This window comes from Prionailurus bengalensis, chromosome B1, assembly GCF_016509475.1.
Source record: "Prionailurus bengalensis isolate Pbe53 chromosome B1, Fcat_Pben_1.1_paternal_pri, whole genome shotgun sequence".
Classification (NCBI taxonomy): domain Eukaryota; kingdom Metazoa; phylum Chordata; class Mammalia; order Carnivora; family Felidae; genus Prionailurus; species Prionailurus bengalensis.
This window is the reverse complement of record NC_057344.1, coordinates 136636011-136658116: the sequence shown is the minus strand read 5'-3', so window position 1 is coordinate 136658116 and position 22106 is coordinate 136636011. Positions and strand designations below refer to the sequence as shown.

The 22106-nt window shown below is 39.4% G+C and overlaps 1 protein-coding gene across 1 annotated transcript in view; it reads left to right on the top strand.

Moving 5' to 3' along the window:
• Nucleotides 1–22106, top strand: part of CDS1 (CDP-diacylglycerol synthase 1) — a 72182-nt gene that overhangs the window by 22474 nt on the left and 27602 nt on the right. Inside the window, exons 3-5 of the mRNA XM_043572270.1 lie at nucleotides 2374–2470; nucleotides 9341–9438; nucleotides 12734–12873. Of these exons, the coding sequence (XP_043428205.1) occupies nucleotides 2374–2470; nucleotides 9341–9438; nucleotides 12734–12873 (335 nt within the window). The remainder of the gene's footprint in view (nucleotides 1–2373; nucleotides 2471–9340; nucleotides 9439–12733; nucleotides 12874–22106) is intronic.

The following is a 22106-nucleotide window of genomic DNA, read 5'->3' as shown; positions in this document are numbered from 1 at the left end:
AGGTGAAATATGTTTCTTGATGGCTCAGGTTTTCAGTTATCACAGAACTTTTGGATGGTAGGAAGAAAGTAGGTCTTCTGTTTAAGATCTCTGGTTCTCAGCAGCTACCATCCTCTTAAGTTCAAAGCCAGAGGCGTCTAACAGAGGTACATGTGGACATTGGCAACATCCACTTAGGGACTGATTGGTGACTCTTATGTAGTGTCTGTCATCTTCTATGGGTTCTCAACAATTCTGACTCTGAGGATCAGTTATACAGGAGAGCTAAATACACTTCTGGGTTTCATGCAAACAGGACGGGATCACTATCATTATCTCTGTTATCATTAGAGACTGGTTTATGGTCCATTATGTACCTTTGACTAGCTCTGTGACCTAGCCCAGTTCCCAAATCTATTCATTAATCCATAAAGAGTTATGTATATAAAACTCAGTGGAACCTTTCAGCTCTAACAGTTTTTGACTCTCTGCTCATTTCGGTTCAGTCCTAAAGCTGAGAGTCTAATGAGAAATTTATGAGCCACATAGTTTATCACACAGCAGAGAGAAGGAAAGTCGTGTAAGTATAATGTGACCACCTCATGAGAAACCGTGGAAGTTAGGTGAAAGAGTTTGGACTTAATGTTGTTGACATTTTAGACCTTGAGTACAGAAATGACCTCATAAAAGGGATATTTAATAAATATCTGGAAGATTGGTGAGAGCAGGGAATGTAATCAATATTTGATAAATGGATGAAGTCAGCTAATTTTTTTATAGAGAGGAGAATGAAAGCCTGTGCTTAGAACACTGTGTGTGCATGCGCGTGTGTGTACATATATGTGTGTATGTATATATATGCTGCTATCCTTTAGGATGAATCCAGGTATCTTGTATCATAATTTAAATGCTGCCATTTGAATTAATAGACATAAGAAAAGTCTTAAAACTTTACTGTGAGTATAATGTAAAATGAGTGTAGAATGAAGAAAAGCAGGGGGAAACAATTTTAGATTCAGAAATATCATCCATATATAGGTGTTATTAGAATCCTTTTGGTTTTACACAGTGGCTGCTGACATTTTTCATGACATGGCCAAAGAAATAGTGACAGTATCTGTCAAATATGCTGGGGGTGAAATGTGAGTGTCCTGGGTGTGAGGGGAGGGCTGTTGGGCATCTCGGGCCCTTCCTAACTGCCAGAGAGGATTGAGGGAGATGAGTTCTCAGCCTAGCCAGACATTCAACAGGGAAGGCCTGCTCTAAGGAACAATTAAAGGCCCAAGGATGAGGAAATAATGTTGTGCTTTTAAGACTCTGTGTCTAAGTGCAGAAAGCCAGCAGCACACTTAGAGCTCTAGGAGAAAGTGATCATCCGTCTGGCCTTGCCCTCAGTGACTGACCTGCTTGCCTTCTTCATTTCACTGAGATTTCTGTGCTCTGTAGTTGGCTTCTGTATTATCCTTTCTTTACTTTCTCTCATTGGAAGTCTGTGTTCTCTGTCTATACCACCTTAATAAAATCACTGTTGTTATATACCACCCCAAAGGATAGATCATGGTTTTTTTTTTTAAGTTTATTTATTATTTTGAGAGAGAAAGTGTGTGCATGCATGCGCTGGGGAGGGGCAGAGAGAGGGAGGGAGAAAGAGAAAATCCCAAGCAGGCTTGCACTGTCAGCACAGAACCTCATGTTGCTGACACTCAGAGACTGTGAGATCATGACCTGGGCTAAGATCAAGAGTTGGCCACTTAACCGGCTGAGCCACATAGACACCCCTTAAAAAAGTGTTTTTTAAGTTTTTTTTGTTTATTTTGAGGGAGAGAAGGATAGAGCATCTTTACAGAGGGCTTTTTGCACCTGTCTTCTTCCCTTCTGAATGACCCTGGTGGGGTGTGCACATATCCACATTGACCACCTCACTTCCTAGCCTAGTGATTCATCCTCATTCACACTGAACAAAAATTAGTTTCTTTCTTTGGCTAACATAATTTTACACTTAATTTAGCTCTGAGTGAGTGAACAAATGCTGTTGGTTAGATTTTTGTTTTTGTTGTTACTACAGGTGAAGTAAGGGATTCTTTTTTTTTTTTAATATTTTATTTATTTTTGAGAGAGTGCAAGTCAGGGAGGGGCAGAGAGAGGGGAGCAAAGGATCTGAAGTGGGCTCTGCACTGACAGCAGAGAACCCAAAATGGGGCTTGAACTCATGAACCAAACTGTGAGATCATGACCTGAGCCGAAGTTGAATCCTCGACCAGCTGAGCCACCCAGGTGCCCTGAAGTAAGGGATTCTTAAAGTATAGTTAGGGAAAATATGAAAGTCTGTAATACTGAAACCACACAAAAAACTCAATACATTAAATGCTAACTTTATAAACATTTTCTTTATAGGTGGAAAAACTGGTGGATTCGTGGAATTCTTACTCTAACTATGATTTCATTGTTTTTCCTGATCATCTATATGGGATCCTTTATGCTGATGCTTCTTGTAAGTGTTTTACATTTTTCCAAGTATCTCTTGCTTTGTTTTTCAGCACTGATATGATTGAAGTAATTTGAACATGTCATAAAAAATAAAGTAGTTCAGGATTTGGTAACAACAAATTTATTTCCCTTAAGCATTTTCTTGTTCATGAAATTATCTGGACCAACCTTTCCTGTTTGCAAAATGGCCATTCAGTGTATTCACTCAGCAGAGACCAAGTATATGTAATATGTAGTATTAGAGATTGCTAACGACTTCACACACTCATGACATCATCATATGGGACTATTAGCTAGATCCCTAACTTGAAAGAATTCAATCTAATGGCAGAGATATATAAGTAACCATATGAATAAATAGTAAATAAGTGGGTAACTTTTTGGGAGAGCACAATAAAAAAAGTATCTAAACCAGCCTGAAAGAGAGCAGAGAGGACTTCCAGAAGAGTTTATGCCAAAGTTAAACCCTGAAGAAAGGGCTGGACAGGGGAAGGCCTTCCAAGGTGGGGATATCATAAGCAAGACATGGAGGTAATGAGAGAGTGTGGTTTGTTGGGGGATTTGCAACTGGTGCCTTTGGAGGGTGTCTAGGGATGAGACCAGAGAGGTGAACAGCCATTTTGGGAGTGTGGGATTTTGTTGTGTACGGGAAGTCCAACAAGTCATGAAGCCAGACAAGTATTTTAAGATTTTAAATCATTTGTTTAGTAAATGCTCCCAAGATGCACAGGCATTGTGCTGCTTCTGGGGTATGATACAGCAGTGCTGAGAAAAGCACACATGTCTCTTCCCTGGGGAGTTTACTGTCTGTGCTTCAAAGAACTGATCAGAAATATAATTACAGGGGCACCTGGGTGGCTCAGTCGGTTGAGCGTCTGACTCTCGGTTTCTGCTCAGGTCATGTTCCCAGGGTTGTGGAACGAGCCCTGCTTTGCGCTCCATGCTGAGCGTGGAGCGTGCTTGAGATTCTCCTTGTCTGCCCCTCTCCTCTGCTTGTGCATGTGTGTTCTCACCCAAATATACATATATAGAGAATATATTTATATAGGATAGGGTGCTGTGAGAGCAAGGGGGGATCTGGAAGACTTTCCAGAGGCATCCTGTCCAGCACGTGTGCTGCAATTTAAAGCTTGAACAGGTGGGGGGTAAAGGGGGAGCTTGGGGACAGGAGTGTCACAGCAGAGGATTCCTGTTTATGAAAGCCTTGATATCCAAAGAAGCGTGAACCATTTGGAAGTGGTGGGAGTGGGAAGGAGACCTGCGTTTGTTTAATAGATTCATCAAGCACTTGAGGGTGCTGAGTGTGTTTAGCACAGGGAGAGCCTTGCTCTCACGGATATGCACAGTGTCCCTCTTTTTTGTTGTTTCTTTTTCATCTCATCTCCTTTACCTGAGCCTCTTTCATTCTCACCACCTCGCTCTCTGGCTGCTCCAACCTGTCTGCTCCCCTCCATGCCCAGTCCTATTCCTAGTGATGGGCATGGGCAATGTGATACGGTTTTCCTTTCAGTCTATAAAAGAATAAATAAGTTTTGAAGTGAAATCAGACACGATTGGGGGAAAAAAATCCCATCAACTCCTGACCATCAAGCCCTTTCACTTTCTTTCTGTTCCCTCATTAATTTTGTACTTTTTGGGGGTATCAAGGTAACAGGAGTGAATAAGAAGTCATCTTCTCTGTTCTGTTTTTGCTGACATCGTAAAGAACTTTTTCTCACAGAAAAACAATGGATAGTGCATAGGACCTCTTTAATGTGAGGCCAGAAGATGCTGAGTCTAAAAACCAGGTGGGCCGGTGTGAGCACACTCCAGAGGTGACTCCAGGGAAGGGCCCACTTCTTTTCTTCTCAGTGTGCACCTATGGAGGGTTGTGAGTGCCAGTGAGTTTGGGCCTTTCAGGAGTGAGTGGGTACAGAGCACTTCTCAGTGCTGTGTGCTGAGTGACGGGCCAGGGGACGAAGGGATTGGGTGATAGCTGACAGCTTGGTAAGGCTTTGTGGATGAAGGGACCTTTCATCAGACCTTGAGGGTCTGTCAGGGTGGAGTGAGCACCGAGAGTAAAGGTCCAAATGGCTAGATGTGTCAGGAAAAGGCAAACGATGTCTTTTTCCTGGAGCATAGGGCCTTTGAACTTGGAAAAATATTTGGAGATCAGATGCTAGAGGGCCTTGCAATACTGTGTGAAGAAGTTTAGGATTTATTTGTAAAGGATTGGGGAGCCATTGGAAATATTAAAGATCATTTAAATTATTATTCTCCTTTAGGAGGTAATTTTGATCTAAGACATTGTAAAGCACCAGCATCCTTGATACATGGACACAGGCTGGTCTGGTGGGCTCTCTGTGAGTAAGTTACATTGTTCTCCAAACTAAACCATTTGGTGTGGTAGCTTGGGCCAGAATTTGTAGATAGAGACTAATTTTCAAGCACCCTTTTATGAGAAAATTCAAAACACCTTTAAAGATATCCTTGCATATTTGGATTTTGATTTTTTATTTTATTTTATTTTTAAAATTTTTCTTTTCAACGTTTATTTATTTTTGGGACAGAGAGAGACAGAGCATGAACGGGCGAGGGGCAGAGAGAGAGGGAGACACAGAATCGGAAACAGGCTCCAGGCTCTGAGCCATCAGCCCAGAGCCTGACGTGGGGCTTGAACTCACGGACCGCAAGATCGTGACCTGGCTGAAGTTGGACGCTTAACCGACTGCGCCACCCAGGCGCCCCGGATTTTGGTTTTTTAAAAGAGAATCATAAGCATACCTAAAGTACTTGAGCTTTCTTGTTTATTTTTTCTGTTGTGAAAGGAAAATACCATTTTAATACGAGTTCTGTTTCATTGGTGAGCTTAATCAGAAGAATATTAAAGATCGAGTTAAGTAGATTTGAACTGTTACTGCTCTTATTTAGGTTTATTGTAATGCATGCACACATGTACCATGCATACATACACATGTTGTATTTATGATACGTATATTAAGGAAATATGGGTGGATATACACATATGCACACACTGTTGGTACTCAATTGTGATACTACTTTTATGTGATTTCAAGTCTTATTTATGCTCATATTCCTAACTAGGTCATTTATATTTTGAGAGGCTTGCATTTGCCCTACAATATCAGCACTCGTAAATGATTGATTCAAGAGCATTTTATTAAAAACTTATTTCTACCAAATGATAGCTATTACTTTAAGATGGAATCATACAGGAACTTTTTTTTCTTCAATCTTCTATTTATAGCACTTACATGTTGCATTCATAGCTTGCAATCACACTTTTTTTAAAAACTTTTTTTTAGGTTTATTTATTTCTGAGAGAAGGGGAGAGAGAGAGAGACCAAGCTTGAGTGGGAGAAGGGCAGAGAGAGTGAGAAACAGAATCCGAAGCAGGCTCCAGGCTCTGAGCTGTCAGCACAGAGCCCGATGCGGGGCTCTAACCCATGAACCTTGAGATCATGATCTGAGCCAAAGTCAGATGCTTAACCAACTGAACCACCCAGGCACCCTGGAATCACACTTTCTAGGTGATGGAATTACTAAAGCATACTTTGATTTAAAGGAAGATAGTGTAAGAGGTTCTCACCTTCACCTTCTTGGAAACTCCTATAATAAGTTTTAATTCACATATATAATTTAGTTTTAAGTAGTTTTTTTTTCCCCATTGTGAGAGTTATAAAAGTGTGTTAAAATTACTTGGGGAAATTGTTAATTTTTTGAAAATCACCCCTAGCCCTATCATCAACTACCAAAACCCAATTAATACTATTTGATATATTCTTTTAGTCCTTTTTTTCTTTTATGTTTTAAAAATCATGGTTGTAATCATAACATGACTAGAATTTTGTATCCTTCTCTTTTAAACTAAGTATTTTATCGAGTGTTTTGTGTTGCTCCATCTTTACAACCATCAACATTAATACATTCCTTGACTGAATGGAATGGAATGTATCATAAGTTATTTGAACCTCTGTGTTATTTTCAGACATTCGGGTTATGTTTTGGTTTTCTCTATGGTGAATAACACTATCCTGAACATAATAGAATGTAAAGCTTTTTCATATGCAGGATTATTTTCTTTGAATAGATTCCCAAAGTGAAAATAGGCATTTTTATTTGGATAACCCATAAATACCATAGTTCAAACTCAACATATCCAAATCTGAACTTCCCTTCCATCCCCATCCATTCTGCATAAATATGTCTCCTTTCCCAAAAGCCTTCTCTGGTGTTATTCTATGTTCCTCTGACTCCCTTAGCTGCTACCCGCCCCCCCCCCCCCCCCCCCCCCCCCCCCGTTTCCTCAGCCACCAAATCCAACCAGTTCTGCTTCCTCAATGTCTTATTCCTTGTACTCCACTTCCCTGCCGCTCGCCCAGTTAGAGGTTCATCTACACTCAACTGGATGGTGGCATCTTGCCTGCCTTACTTTCTCTCTACTCTTGCTGCCTCTCCAGTCTGTTCTTTCCACCTCTCCTGTCCCCAAACACACACATCTGATCACGTGTAGTCCTTTGTACTGTTTGCTGTGCTTCTTGTCTCTCTCTGCTTCTCACCCCCATCTCTGTGAGTAGGCAACTCTGAAATACTTGTAGTTCCCTAACATGCGTCGTCTTCTCCCATATATGTAATTCTGTATATCTTTCTCCTCTGCCCCAACTGTGGCCCATCTCTACCCCCCACCCCGTTTTGTTTGCCCATGCTTATATCCATGTGGCAGTTTCCACGTGGCGTTGTAGCCATTTGTGTCCTCCTCGACAGACTATGCTTCTCTGAGGACAGATGTCCTGTATTATTTCTCTGAATCCTCAGTAACTAGCAGAGTAGGCATTTAAATATTGGTGGTTGTCTTTAAGGCTCTTAACACATTTATTGAGCCAACAGAGTCCTGCCAGTGTGCATGGCTACCAGTATTGGTGGCCTGGAATATCAGTTTCCGGGTGATCACCCGGCCTGGAAGATACACATACATTTTAAGGATTTTAGCTGTACTGTTGTGAACCCCCTGTTTTCTGTTTTCCCAGTGGCTCTATATTGATTCTACTTGCAAACTGTAATTGACAATCATATAAATATGTATGTGTGGGCTATTAAAAGTAGTTTTATTTCCTCTCAGTAAAATACCATGTATAGTGCTAATGGTTGTTCTTGAGCAAATGTGTTCATTTAGCAAATAGAAATTGCATCAGTGCATTTGATAGTTTAAAAGCCCTTGGTTCTATAAATAGTACAGGCTTTGCCATTTTATTTTAACACCTAGCATTGTCCTCATTTTGTGATTATTTAAAAAAAATAACTTTTGACACATTCAAAGCTTATTGAAGGACGATATTTGAATTTCCTCTTGTCTTTATATTATAAAACATTAATGACTTCTTCTTAAAATAACTATTTATAGTAGTTTGACCTAATATTTTCTTAGCACATGGCTGAGGGGACACAATTGCTTTAAGTATGTGATTGGACACAATAGGTATAATGGAGAAATATAGCTTAAGAATATCCTGAACAGTAGGTTTGGGAAAGCTGATTTTGGGGGAGCTTAAAAGGAAATACCAAAGTATATTCTTGGGCAGAGTTTGGTAAGCTTTTTGAGTATAGAAACAGGTAAAAATATTTTAGGCTTTAAGGAACCACATATTTCTCTGTAACATCATTTTTAGTTTTTGTTTTTAACTAAAAAAAAATATCAAATCCATTCTTAGCTTACGGGCTGTACAAGACCAAGCCCTTGAGTATATTCTCCAGAGGCTGAAGAAGTCTGCTATACTCATAAAGATTTTAATCTCTTAGCTCGTGGTAATAAGTGTTCAACTTGCCACTTGTTTTTCGAGTCTTGGAATTGACTTAAACCAAGCATTAGATATGATGCTGCATCCTCAGGGATTACCTGTACCCAAGTTGGTGGATACAACAGTTTGAAGGACTACTAAGTAGAACATCAAAAAAGGATTCATAAATATAAAACAATTTGTTAGGAATGTATAAAGAACACTGTGCAAACAGAATTGCATAGAATCAATTGACCGGGTGAAGTGGCTGCAAATGTAGAAGGCTATTTATAATTTGCCAGTGTAACTCCACTTAGATGTATCAGACAGATATGCAGCTGGCTATGTGAGAGTTGGCACAGCTGGAAGAATGAAAAGACCATGCCCAAACCCTGCTAGGAGACAGGGTGAAGATGTTTTAATTACAGTCATTTGTTTTGACCGTGTCTTTATCCTTGGAAGGCATACCAGGATGTATGGTTAAAAATAAATATATACAGGGGCGCCTGGGTGGCTCAGTTGGTTAACCATCTGACTCTTGATTTTGGCTCAGGTCATGATCTCATAGTTCATGAATTAGAGCTACGTTAGGCTCTGCACTGACGGTGCGGAACCTGTTTGGGATTCTCTCTCTCTGCCCCACCCCCCCCCCCATGCACGGGCTCTCTAAGTAAATCAATAAATGCAAACTTCCACATATGATCCTTTTTCTAGGGTAACTCAAGAAACAAAATGGACGAAAAGATTGTCCATCTCAGTACAGATGAACTCAAGAAATGAAGTAGTAATGAGAGATAAAGCCTAATCAACCATGACCAACAAGACTGTATCCCTCAAACTTTAAGCTACAGTGTGACCTCCTACCCCAGGATGGAGTTTTCATGTTTTGGATAAACTTTCATTTGCTTACCCCTTTGAAATATCGCTTGATTTTAGAGACATTGACTTACTGAATTTTTGCTACTGACATTTAGAATAATTAAAACTGGGCAGGCTAAAGATTTTTTTAAACACATATGACATAAGAAATGACTTATTAAATGATTAAGCACAAATGTAAACACTAAGAAATGTATGTTAATGTGTTCTCTTGGTTTCAGGTACTAGGCATCCAAGTGAAATGCTTCCATGAAATTATCACTATAGGTTATAGAGTCTATCGTTCTTATGACCTGCCATGGTTTAGAACATTGAGCTGGTAAGTAACTTAAAACTGTTTCAGATGTGAAAATCTGGTTCTTTTCTAAAGTTTTTAAAGGAAGCACCCTGATGAGTCAGTATCACACAGTTGACCTTATAGATTGATTTTTAGAGATTGGATTTTGATAAGAAGAAAATCACCTTTAACTCTCCTTTTCTAACACTACTATTTTCATATCTCATCTTTCAGTCTTTGTAGAAATACTTTATATTTGAATGTATACACTATTGACCTCTTTTTTTTAAACATTTTTTAATGTTTATTTTTGAGAGAGAGAGTGCGTGAGAACTGGGGAGGGGCAGAGAGAGAGAGGGAGACAGAGGATCCAAACAGGCTCTGCACTGACAGCAGAGAGCCCAGTGTGGGACTTGAAGTCACGAACTGTGCGATAATGACCTCAGCCGAAGTCGGACTTAACCAACTGAGCCACCCAGGCGCCCCTGTGCTGTTTGTTGTCTTCTTTAAAAAACATTGTATTGGACACCTTTTTATATCCTTTATAGTTACAATTTTAATAAAGTTTCGTTTTGTAAAATGTTAGAAATATGTGTAATCTTTTGCTTTCTTTGCCTCAGTTGAAATGAGAGCACACACAGAATTAGATTATTTCTGCAGAGAGTGAAAGATGAGATATGAAAATAGTTGTGAGTTTTCTGTTTTGTTGAGTGGTCAGTGGTTTATTCATAGGGAAGAAAGCCCATGATGAATGTCTGTCCCCCCCCACCCTTCCTTCCCCACTACTGCAAAGCTGGCCCACCTCCTTGTAGGCCCTGGGGGCAGTTAGAGGAGAGGCAGCTCCTACCTTTGTTGTTCCTGGTTTGATCTTGTCTTCAGGCCCCTGGCTGGTGACCTGCTACAGGGAGGGTTGTTAGAAGAGTAATACTCTCTGAGGAGCAGTGTGTAAGGCAGTCTTGTAAATAGCACCAGCAGTTACCAGCACTTGAAATACTGTATATGTACCATGCATGTAAAACTTAGTTTAAAAAAAGGCATGCGATTTTAATATTTAAAGTTTAATATATCTTTTTATAACTTTTCATTTGTAATTCTCAATTATCAAGACCTTGACCAGGAAGGAAACATGATAATAGTTCATAATGAACCAAATTGACCATGCCTTTGAATATAGCTGTTTGATTAGTATCAGCCAGAGGGTCCAGTGTCTTAAGAAAACAGATGTATCACCTTTGGGGTTTAGAGTAGTCAAAAAATAGTTTCTAATTTTTCCTTATGGCAAGTTTCTTCACGAAGGGCAAAATGTATGGGAAATGTTAGATTAAGTAGTTGGAGAATAATTAAATGCTGAACCATGCAGGATTGATCAATTCTAAGAAAAAAAAAACATAGGTCAGGATGGGCTCCAGTGATTGCAGAAGTCTTTATGGAGAAGGTGAGAAACAAACTATCACTTGAAATAAAGGCAAGTTTTGGATAGAGAAGAGTGCTCCGCAGTGGGGAAGCATCACCTATCAAGTTCTAGATGAGGGACTAGGAGGAACATGCCACAGAGGCAAAGACATTCCTGGCCTTCTTGAGCAGAATAATGGGGGAAAAGTTGGGTTGGTGGACTAGGGCAGGCCTTGATAGCTTGATGGAGGAGTCAAAGACAGTTTCCATTGTAGGAGAATAGAAAAATGGTAATGCAGCTGATAGAAATGGGAATACAGTACTTTACTTTGAAAACTGTGGGGTCTAATTCCATCCATGAGGACCAGAGGGAAATCGTTCCTTTCCTCCTCTGCTCTCCTGGCCTAGTAGGACTCAGCCCTTCAAAGGATGAGGCACGGAGGAACTCTGAAGCGGTGCTTCCCAGCCTTCTTTCCTGGCTCACACAAGTGCCATCAGTCAATTCTCATGGGTTCTCCTTTCCCTGGGGGGAGGGATATATCAGAATTGGGTGGAGGGACGGTTTTACGTAAATTGGGTGATTTACGCAGGTTTTAAAAAAAATTTTTTTTAATGTTTATTTATTTTTGAGACAGAGACAGAGCATGAACAGGGGAGGGTCAGAGAGAGAGGGAGGCACAGAATCTGAAACAGGCTTCAGGCTCTGAGCTGTCAGCACAGAGCCCGACGTGGGGCTTGAACTCACGGACCGTGAGATCATGACCTGAGCTGAAGTCAGCCGCTTAACCGACTGAGCCACCCAGGCGCCCCTGATTTATGCAGTTTTAAGAAGTTTCTCTTAGAGGGCTGCCTGGGTCAGTCAGTTAAGCATCCAACTTCGGCTCAGGTCATGATCTCACGGTTTGTGAGTTTGAGCCCCGCGTTAGGCTCTGTGCTGACAGCTCAGAACCTGGAGCCTGCTTCAGATTCTGCATCTCTCTCTCTCTGCTCCTCCCCTGCTGATGCTCTGTCTGCCTGTCTGTCTGTCGCTCTCAAAAATAAATGAACGTTAAAAAAAAGTTTCTCTTAGAGATTTTTACCTGCTGCCTGCTTCTATCCCCCACTACTTCCTCTTAAGAATCACTGTGCAACTGGGGGCGCCTGGGTGACTCAGTCGGTTAAGAATCCAACTTCTGCTCAGGTCACGATCTTGCAGTTAGTGGGTTTGAGCCATGCATCGGGCTCTGTGCTGACAGCTCAGAGCCTGGAGACTGCTTCAAATTCTGTCTCCCTCTCTGCCCCTACCCGCCTTGCACTCTGTCTCCATCTTTCTCTCAAAAAATGAAAAAACATTAAAATTAAAAAAAAGAATCCGTGTGCATCTGGAGTCCATCCGGAACATGGAGGAGGGGGAGAAAGACACCAGTATGCGTAATGCAGTGAGGATGGGTCAGAGGTTGAATTGCCTCTTCCTGCTTTCCCTATTGATTTCCTCCTCAGGGCAGGTGGGAATTTGGCTTAGAATCTCCACTATTAAAAAGCTTTAGAGCTGTGAATAGTTGAAAGTGGATTTTCATTATAAAATACTGTGTGTGTGTGTGTGTGTGTGTGTGTGTGTGTGTGTGTGTGTATCTGCGTGCATGTGTGTGTGTTTATCTGTGTGCGTCTGTGTGTGTGTGTGTATTTGGGTATGCATAGTATTTTTTACATTGTTTCCCAATCTCTGGTACTAGATTTTGAGCTAAGTAGAGGCGTGAGCTGTATTCAGTAAACTTTTGTTGACTGACACATTTGAAATTAAGTTTAAAAGAGGAAAAAAATGTTTTGGTGTAATATCCTGAACCTGTGTCCTGAACTTAGTTTTTGATCTTTGTGACATCATCAAAATATAGAGAATAGTTTTGCTGAGTTTGAGAGGGAAAAAAAGGCTTCAAATATGAAAAAGCTAATTGTGTTTCAATTATAGGTACTTTCTACTGTGTGTAAACTACTTTTTCTATGGAGAGACCGTAGCCGATTATTTTGCTACATTTGTTCAAAGAGAAGAGCAACTTCAGTTCCTCATTCGCTATCATAGATTTATATCATTTGCCCTTTATCTGGCAGGTAAGGAAAATAGTCCGTATTGGTATGTAGCTGATATATATTACATGCTTATTTTTACTTACGTTATTTGAATTTATGACATCTTCTATTTGTTACATTTTAATCCAGTTCCATTTTTATTTGTTCCATGTATAAAAGCTGTTGCTTTCATCATGGTCTTAAACAGCAGTTACTCCTTCATGGTGATTTAAAAAAAGGACCTACTTGCTTAATACTCCACATATTTGAAAATTTTCTTTGGAAATTGTAGTAAACTTTTAAATACATGGATTGATTGTTAACCAAGTATGATTTACAAAGAAACTTTTACATATATATTGCTTTATTTATATAGTATTGTGGTATTTAGTTTTACTGACATGGTTTATTATATATTCTTTCTATACATGTATATATATATCATATATATATGTATATATATATGATATATATACATATTTGTTTATAGTACACTGTACCATTTGTTTTTAAGATTTTAGATTAAGAATTAGATACTAGGATAAAATTAGAATTAACAGATATTTCTTTAATAAAAGTTTATCAGTCATAAAAAAATTCTAAAACTTGGTTTAGATATGTACTTTTTATTTTTATTAAAACAATTTTTTTAACATTTATTTATTTTTGAGACAGAGAGAGACAGAGCATGAACGGGGGAGGGTCAGAGAGAGGGAGACACAGAATCCGAAACAGGCTCCAGGCTCTGAGCTGTCAGCACAGAGCCCGATGCGGGGCTTGAACTCACGGACCGCGAGATCATGACCTGAGCTGAAGTCGGACACTTAACCGACTGAGCCACCCAGGCGCCCCAAAACAATTTTTTTAAATGTCTATTTAGTTTTAAGAGGGACAGAGTGTGAGTGGGAAAGAGGCAGAGAGGGAGGGAGACACAGAACCCGAAGCAAGTTCCAGGCTCTGAGCTGTGAGCACAGAGCCCTAAGCAGGGGCTCGAACTTGCAAAACGTGAGATCATGTGACCTGAGCCAAAGTCAGATGCTCAGCCAACTGAGCCACCCAGGCGCCCCAGATATGTACTTTTTAAAAGTCAGCTTGCCAGTGTGAGTCTTGGCTCTACTACTTACTAGCTAAATAAACATTGGGAAATGTAATTAATTTATCTGTACCTCAATTTCTTTGTAAAGCACTTAGAACAATACCTGGCGCTATTTAAATATTTGTTGTTGTTATCATTACTTTCTTCTTAAAGGAGGATATGAACTTTGAGTTTTTACTTTAGCTCTTACAAGTTTTTCAATAAATTCTTTTCTTATTAGCACAGTTTTGGAAACTGAATACAATACGGATGACTCTTCATTTCTCATTAAACTAGAAATATGAAGAGTGTATGGAGAAGTACGTCCAGTCCTTTAGAAGTATGTCATTGTATTCAGTTTTTGTGCTGTTCTGCATGATGCTCTTGCTTTAATAAAGCCTTCTTCAGACCCTGGACTTGATTTTGTTTCTGGATCTAGAAACCCAGAAAGTGAAACAGTCTGAAATGAGAATAGTAGTTTTTAGAGAATCATTTTTGGGATGGGAGGAACCTACATTTTCTAAAGAGTTTTATTACTCTTTTACATTCAGGGTTTTTTTTGGTGGGTTTGTTTGTTTTTGCTTAGTCCAGTTTTCTGTTACTTTATTTTTAAAAATTGTTACTGATACATCTAAAGAAAGTACATGCCTGAAAGAGATATTGAAAAGCATTTCTTTTCTTTCATGGGCAAGAAAAATTACTCATTTTAGGTAGTCATTCAATTTTAAATTCGAATCAGTTTACAAAAATCATGATAATAGAGAAATTAATGATGACTGAAAACAGGTAGAATTTGGATAGAAAAACATTGACTCCGATTCTACGTTTACCAAAGCACATTTGTGACATTTTTTTCTTGGTAGGAACTTTGAGTAGTTTATCTCACTTACCAAACTAACAGATTTGATTTACACTGTTAAATGTAAGTTGGATTTGGGGATAGATTCTTTACTGCTACAAGAGCAAAGAATACAGTGCCTTTTTACTTTGTATTTAGACTGGCAAGATTTTATTGGTATTTTAAATTTTAAAAACAATATTAGCAAAAAGTGTCCATATTGGCTTCTGCTGCTGAACCCAACAAATTCACATTATTTCATAATATCAGTCTTGTAATTACTGAATAATAAAATGATGATTAATGAAAATAGAAATCATTTGTATCAGTGTATGTCAGTTAAAAAATCAGTTTCAAAAACACAGTGTAGACCACAACCCTGTACCCCATCACTTACAGATTATTTTTTTTTCTAAGTAATATGCCCATTTCTTAATTCATATTAGGCATTACCTATTAACTACCTCTTATAACCTTTCTCTCTTCTCCATACTGTTTTTTATTGCCATTGTTTACATTTTTTTAAGTTTATTTTTTTTTATTTTGAGGGGGAGAGAGCAAGAGCATGCATGAGTGGGGGAGGGGCAGAAAGAGAGGGAGAGAGAGAATCCTAAGCAGGCTCCGTGCTGTCAGCACAGAGCCCGTACATTTCCATTCTTATACAACTTTTTGTTTTTCTTTTCTTTTTTTTTTTTTTTAAATTTTTTTTTCAATGTTTATTTATTTTTGGGACAGAGAGAGACAGAGCATGAACGGGGGAGGGGCAGAGAGAGAGGGAGACACAGAATCGGAAACAGGCTCCAGGCTCTGAGCCATCAGCCCAGAGCCTGACGCGGGGCTCGAACTCACGGACCGCGAGATCATGACCTGGCTGAAGTCGGACGCTTAACCGACTGCGCCACCCAGGCGCCCCAACTTTTTGTTTTTCTTAAACTTAGAACTGCTTCATCTTCTCTTTTCCACATCTATAAATTTCTTTTTTTTTTTATGTTTATTTATTTTTGAGAGATAGAGACAGCATGAGTAGAGGAGGGGCAGAGAGAGAGGGAGACCCAGGATCCGAAACAGGCTCCAGGCTCTGAGCTGTCAGCACAGAGCCCGATTTGGGGCTCGCACTCAGGAACTGTGAGGTCGTGACCTAGGCCAAAGTCGGATACTTAATCAGCTGAGCGACCCAGGCGCCCCAACACATCGATAAATTTCTGTATAGGAATCCTTAATATTTCTTTTGGGTCTGTTCCATGCCTATTGGTAGTTTTTACAAATGTTCACACAAATCAGTGTATCAATCTCCTTTTTTCCTCAAGACCTCTGTCCTAGAAACCTCTCTAGTCTGGTCTTGTCTGGACTGTCTGCTTGTGGGCCTATTGCCTAGGTGTCCTCATGATTTGGCCTTCTCATTTCTTATATTTCACATCTTCCAGTTTCTGAGTTGACACCCTTATTTTGCTGAAGCATGGCCTCCAGTAGTTTCCTGTGAAATGTTCATAGATGCTAAATGTTTTATGTTCATACATTTCTAAAAATATTTTCATTGTCACAGCTGACTGCTTCTGCTGCGGCTTGCACTTGTTATTAGTAGACTGGTACTTAGCACTATAGTCTAGAAGTCTAGGCCTTACCTTTGCCTTCTACTGAGAGATATCTGTTTACTTTTTTCTGGAAAATACTGCTAGTCCCTGATTTCTCAGGTCTGGTAAAATTTATCAAGTCTGTTTTCCAGCTTCAAAATTTTGTAGCCATTTCTCTTCTATTTTCCTTGACGTTTCTTCAGTTCTCTTTGCTCTCTGGGTTTTCACTGTAATTTTCTTTTCTTTTCTCTTCTTTTCTTTTCTATCCACAATCAATGTTGGGCTCAGTATTCAGTGAAACCTCCCTCCTGCCTCAGAGCCTTATTTACAATCTCCAGAATGTCTCCAGAAGTTGGCCAGTACTTTTGCAGATATTTTCTAAGTATTAAAGCTTATATGTTTATATCTTCTCCACACTTTTTTTTATACAAATGAGAACAGGTTATTACCTACCTGTTTTTTTCCACTTAATGCAGTTTGTGCATGGTTTTATATCAGCACATCTGAATCCAGTTTTTTTCATATCTGCAGTTACATCTGTATTGATGTGTGTACAGCAAATCTGAGGTAGAATGTCATAAAATAAGGTGACTACTGTTTCCTTTTCTTACTTTCCCTTTGTAGTTTGCTATAACTAATACTTAAGAATAACTTCTCCATTGAGTGGGTAAAGACAATGTAATTTATTTTCTTTGTTTTCTTTAGCTCTTAATTTTTAGTAATTGTTTGCTTCATATGCTAAACTTTCTGACTCTACTTTTCTAAAGAAAAATCAGTATTTCTTCCTTTTTTTTCTGACTTAATTTCTGCCATAGAAATAGCTTACCGCTTGCTGTTTTAGGCTATTAGAATCATAAAAACTCATCAAAAGCCATTTTTTCAGCAAACATATGAGTGCTTTCCAAATCCTAGGTACCACAAATGGTGTTGAGGATATACAGAGGGAAAGGAGGTTGATAGCATGCCTTCTGGGTCTTGAAACTGGTGAGACATGACTCCCCTAGTCCATTGCTGAAATGTGGACAGGGACCCCGAAGAGTATGAAGGGTAAGGAGGACTTTACTCTGCTGGAGACCATAGAAGGCCTTTGAGAAGAGATGACAAGTGTCATGAATAGTAAAGAACAAGCATACACTTGCTAGGTGAATAGAGGAAAAGGGCATTCCAGGCAGAGGAAAGGTGCAAAGGTTGGAAATGAGAGAGGATTGCATGTTCTGGGCCGCTGGCAGGCATTAAAGGTTGGAAAGGAGGTGGGAAGGAGCCACATCTTGAGAAGCCTTGTGTATCATGGGAAAGATTTGGACTTTATCCCTAAGAAACCAATGGAGAATTTTAAATTAAGAGATGATATAACTAGATCTGTAGTGTAGTGAAGGATGAGTTGGGAGACATTAATAGGATGACCAGACAGGAAACTGGTACTGTAATTCATGCTAAATATAAGGAGGGCCTGAGTTTGTATTTAATACTAAGAGGGTTGGAGGTTCCTGGGTGGCTCAGTCAGTTAAGCATCCAGCTTCAGCTCAGGTCATGATCTCATGGTTTGTGAATTCGAGTCTCACATCAGGCTCTCTGCTGTCAGCACAGAGCCTGCTTCAGATCCTCTGTACCCCCCTCTCTCTGCCCTTTCCCTGCTCGTGTTCTCTCTCTCTCACACACAAAAATAAATAAACATAAAAAACTTAAATACTAAGAGGGTTGGTTATATATTAAAAAATAAAAATAACTGTGGACTATTCTTAGAAACAAACTGCTCTTTATTTTTTTTAATGTTTATTTTTGACAGTGGGGGGGTGCTTGGGTGGCTCAGTGGGTTGAGCATCCGATTTCAGCTCAGGTCATAATCTCACGGTTCGTGAGTTCGAGCCGCATGTCAGGCTATGTGCTGATGGCTCAGAGCCTGGAGCCTGCTTCGAGTTCTGTGACTCCCTCTCTCTCTGCTCCTCCCCTGCTCACACACTCTCTCTCTCTCTCAAAAATAAATAAACATTGAAAAGAGAGATAGAGACAGAGTGCAAGCAGGGGAGGTGCAGAGAGAGAGGGAAACACAATCTGAAGCAGGTGCCAGGCTCTGAGCCGTCAGCACAGAGCCCGATGCGGGGATTGAACTCCAGAACCGCGAGATTATGATCTGAGCTGAAGTCAGATGCTCAACCCACTGAGCCATCCAGGTGCCCCCAAACTGCTCTTTGTAACAGTCTATGAAAAATTGCTTTTGTATCCCAAATTATTGGCTGAAAATGTACTTTTTGTTGAGATAACCACCTGTTTACATGTAGTTGTAGGAAGTGATAAGAGCTATCCCTTATACACTTTGCCCAGTTGCCAGCAATGGTAATATTTTGCAAAACTAAAGTACAACATCACACCAGGATATTGACATTATTACAGTTTTATGAATGTAGTTTCCTAATGCAACCTTGTAGTAACCTAGGAGCTGCTGTGTTAAATGATAAATCTTCTAATATAAATCATGCATAGTATTCTGTATCTATTATCATTTTACGTGTGGCCTAGATGTGGTCCTGTTAGAACATAAACAACCTACTTTGTGTCTCTCTTATTTTTTAAATGCCCAGTGCCTAGTGCAAGGCCTGGCATTTATGTTCCCAATACATACTTTTTGGATGAATGGTCAAGAGGCCGGGAACATGGACATTCACACCCAGTGCTTCTTATAGATATATTTTCAGCATCTGTGTTTTGCTTGCCACATCTTGAGGCCTTATTGGTGATTCTTGAAGTAGTTAACAACATTCTTGGGCTTAGTCTAGCAAAGGGAATTTGACTTTAAAACAGGAGTGAGGAAATAGAAAGCATGCTATGTTGAGAATGTGTACTTTTTTCTCAGATTATGCTGTGAAAATCTTTGGAATTCTTTTTGTAAAAAAATATTCAAAGGAGTCCTATAAGAATTTTAGTTCTTCAGTGATCAAATGGCTTTGGAAGGTGTAGGTCTTAGCAGATTTAAACAGCAGATGCAGCCCAAGCTATTTCATTGATACTGAATGTTATTAAAATAGAATGTAGGTATCTCCAGGTCTGACCCCCTCACCAAGGCCCATGAGACTAAATGACCTGTCTAATACCATACAAAGCAACTCACTGACAAAGACCCAGAAAGTCATTCTGACTTTTAGATAATTTTGTTGTAAAATGAATTTAATTGGTAGTGAAGAAAAAAATCAGCAAGGCTGAAAGTAATAGAAAAAACATTTTCTCTAGGGTCTAAACACATTTTTAAAAAGCTCTTGGTCATTTGGATTTGGGGCTCTTTAGGAACCAGAGCAGCCATGTGATTATGTAAATAGTGATGAGTGAATAAGCTTAAGATGTTTGACTCTTAATATCATCACTGTAACATCTCTTTAGCTGACCAGTGATATGCATGTTATTTCTAGTACTTTTTTTGCTTGAAATGTATGCGTGTATGCTTGTATTTTGATCTATAAAAAAACCCTAAAGGAGAAGGTGTGACTGGAACATAATACTTTGAATTCAAGAACATCAGTAGACTTGTAAAATTAAATCATGGCTAAAGTTAATGCATAATTAAGAAGTTTTTCCCCAGACATCCTAGATATCTAATTACCTCAAAGGGTGTTGATGAAATCTTTAGAAAGACATCACAAACAACTGTTCACAGAGGACTCTACCTCCAAAACCATTTACAGTTTTTGAGTTAAAGACAGAATCTGTGCACATGCCAGTGTTGTTCTACACCTTAAACTCAACATATAGATGATAGAAACCTTTCTTTGTCTAAGCTAATATAATGGTTGGTTTGCGTGACAGTTTCTACAATACAGATTCATTTAAAACTTTTTAAAAACAACTCAGTCAGACTCTAATGTCTCAATATGGGCCACATAATGCAGTGGGCTTCTGATTTCACGTAACATGATATTTGAAATATTTTGAAAAATATGGCCACATGAAAGAGTGAGAAAGAGTCATTAAGCTCCAATATTTAATCCTGGGTCCATCTTAATGTCTGTTTTTTTGAGTTAAGGACTACATGTATTGAATTGGTTAATCACCAACAGTAAATTTTAGAAACAACTTTATTATGATTTCTGTCTCTTCAGTTAGATTCTGACTGAACTCCTTGAATGGGAGTGCTGGTCATATTCATTTTATTCTTTTTTTTTGTATCTGGCATATCTTCACTGTTCAATAAATATTTTTTGATTGTCCACTTTTCTGAAATTGCCTCAATCTCATCTTTATGGGCTTTTTAATGCCTTTTTTCTCCTTTACTTCTCCTGACTCGTTTAGAAATCTCATTCATTTTCTTTTTGAATATATTTGTCTCCAGTCTTTTGGGTAATTGGATCTCCCTAACTACCTGGGAACTTTTTGATATACTAGACAACAGGATGTACACATCTTTGTATGGACAAAAGTAGGTGCAGTACTATGTACATAAATGCTGACCAGTAGTAGTAATTAAACATAATTATAGGGGTGCCTGGGATGGCTCAGTCTGTTAAGTGTCCGACTTTGGCTTGGGTCCTGATCTCACTGTTCATGGTTTCGAGCCCCCTGTCAGGCTCTTTACAGAGAAGAGCCTGGAGCCTGCTTCAGGTTCTGTGTCTCCCTTACTCTATGCCTCTTTCCTACTCATGCTCTGTCTTTCTCAAAAATAAACATTAAAAGTGGCTACAATGAACAAATCAGGAGACTAGATGCTGGCGAGGATGTGGAGAAACAGGAACCCTCTTGCACTGTTGGTGGGAATGCAAACTGGTGCAGCCGCTCTAGAAAACAGTGTGGAGGTTCCTCAAAAAATTAAAAATAGATCTACCCTATGACCCAGCAGTAGCACTGCTGGGAATTTACCCAAGGGATACAGGAGTGCTGATGCATAGGGGCACTTGTACCCCAATGTTTATAGCAGCACTTTCAACAATAGCCAAATTATGGAAAGAGCCTAAATGTCCATCAACTGATGAATGGATAAAGAAATTGTGGTTTATATACACAATGGAGTACTACGTGGCAATGAGAAAGAATGAAATCTGGCCTTTTGTAGCAACGTGGATGGAACTGGAGAGTGTGATGCTAAGTGAAATAAGCCATACAGAGAAAGACAGATACCATATGTTTTTGCTCTTGTGTGCATCCTGAGAAACTTAACAGAAGACCATGGCTGAGGGGAAGAGAAAAAAAAGAGGTTAGAGAGGGAGGGAGCCAAAACATAAGAGACTCTTAAAAACTGAGAACAAACTGAGGGTTGATGGGGGGTGGGAGGGTGGGGAGGGTGGGTGATGGGTATTGAGGAGGGCACCTGTTGGGAGGAGCACTGGGTGTTGTATGGAAACCAATTTGACAATAAATTTCATATTAACAAAAAATAAATTAAAAAAATAAACATTAAAAACAAAATTCAAAACAAAACAAAAAGCAGGCTCCAGGCTCCAAGCTGTCAGCACAGAGCCCGATGTGGGGCTCAAACCCATGAACCATGCCCCAAGAAATCCTACTTTTAATTGGGAGATGTGACCATTCAGGTATTGTTTATTAATTAGGAAAAAAAAGTAAAACTATGTATCCAAATGGACAAAGTTATGCTTTCCATAGGTTTATTGAAATATAGGATAATGTATTTTTTATTAAATTTTTAAAAACGTTTTTATTTATTTTTGAGAGAGTGCGGGCAGGGGAGGGGCAGAGAGAGAGGGAGACACAGAATCTGAAGCAGGTTTCAGACTCTGAGCTGTCAGTACAGAGCCCAATGAGGAGCTCGAACCCACAAACTGTGAGATCATGACTTGAGCCAAAGTTGGAT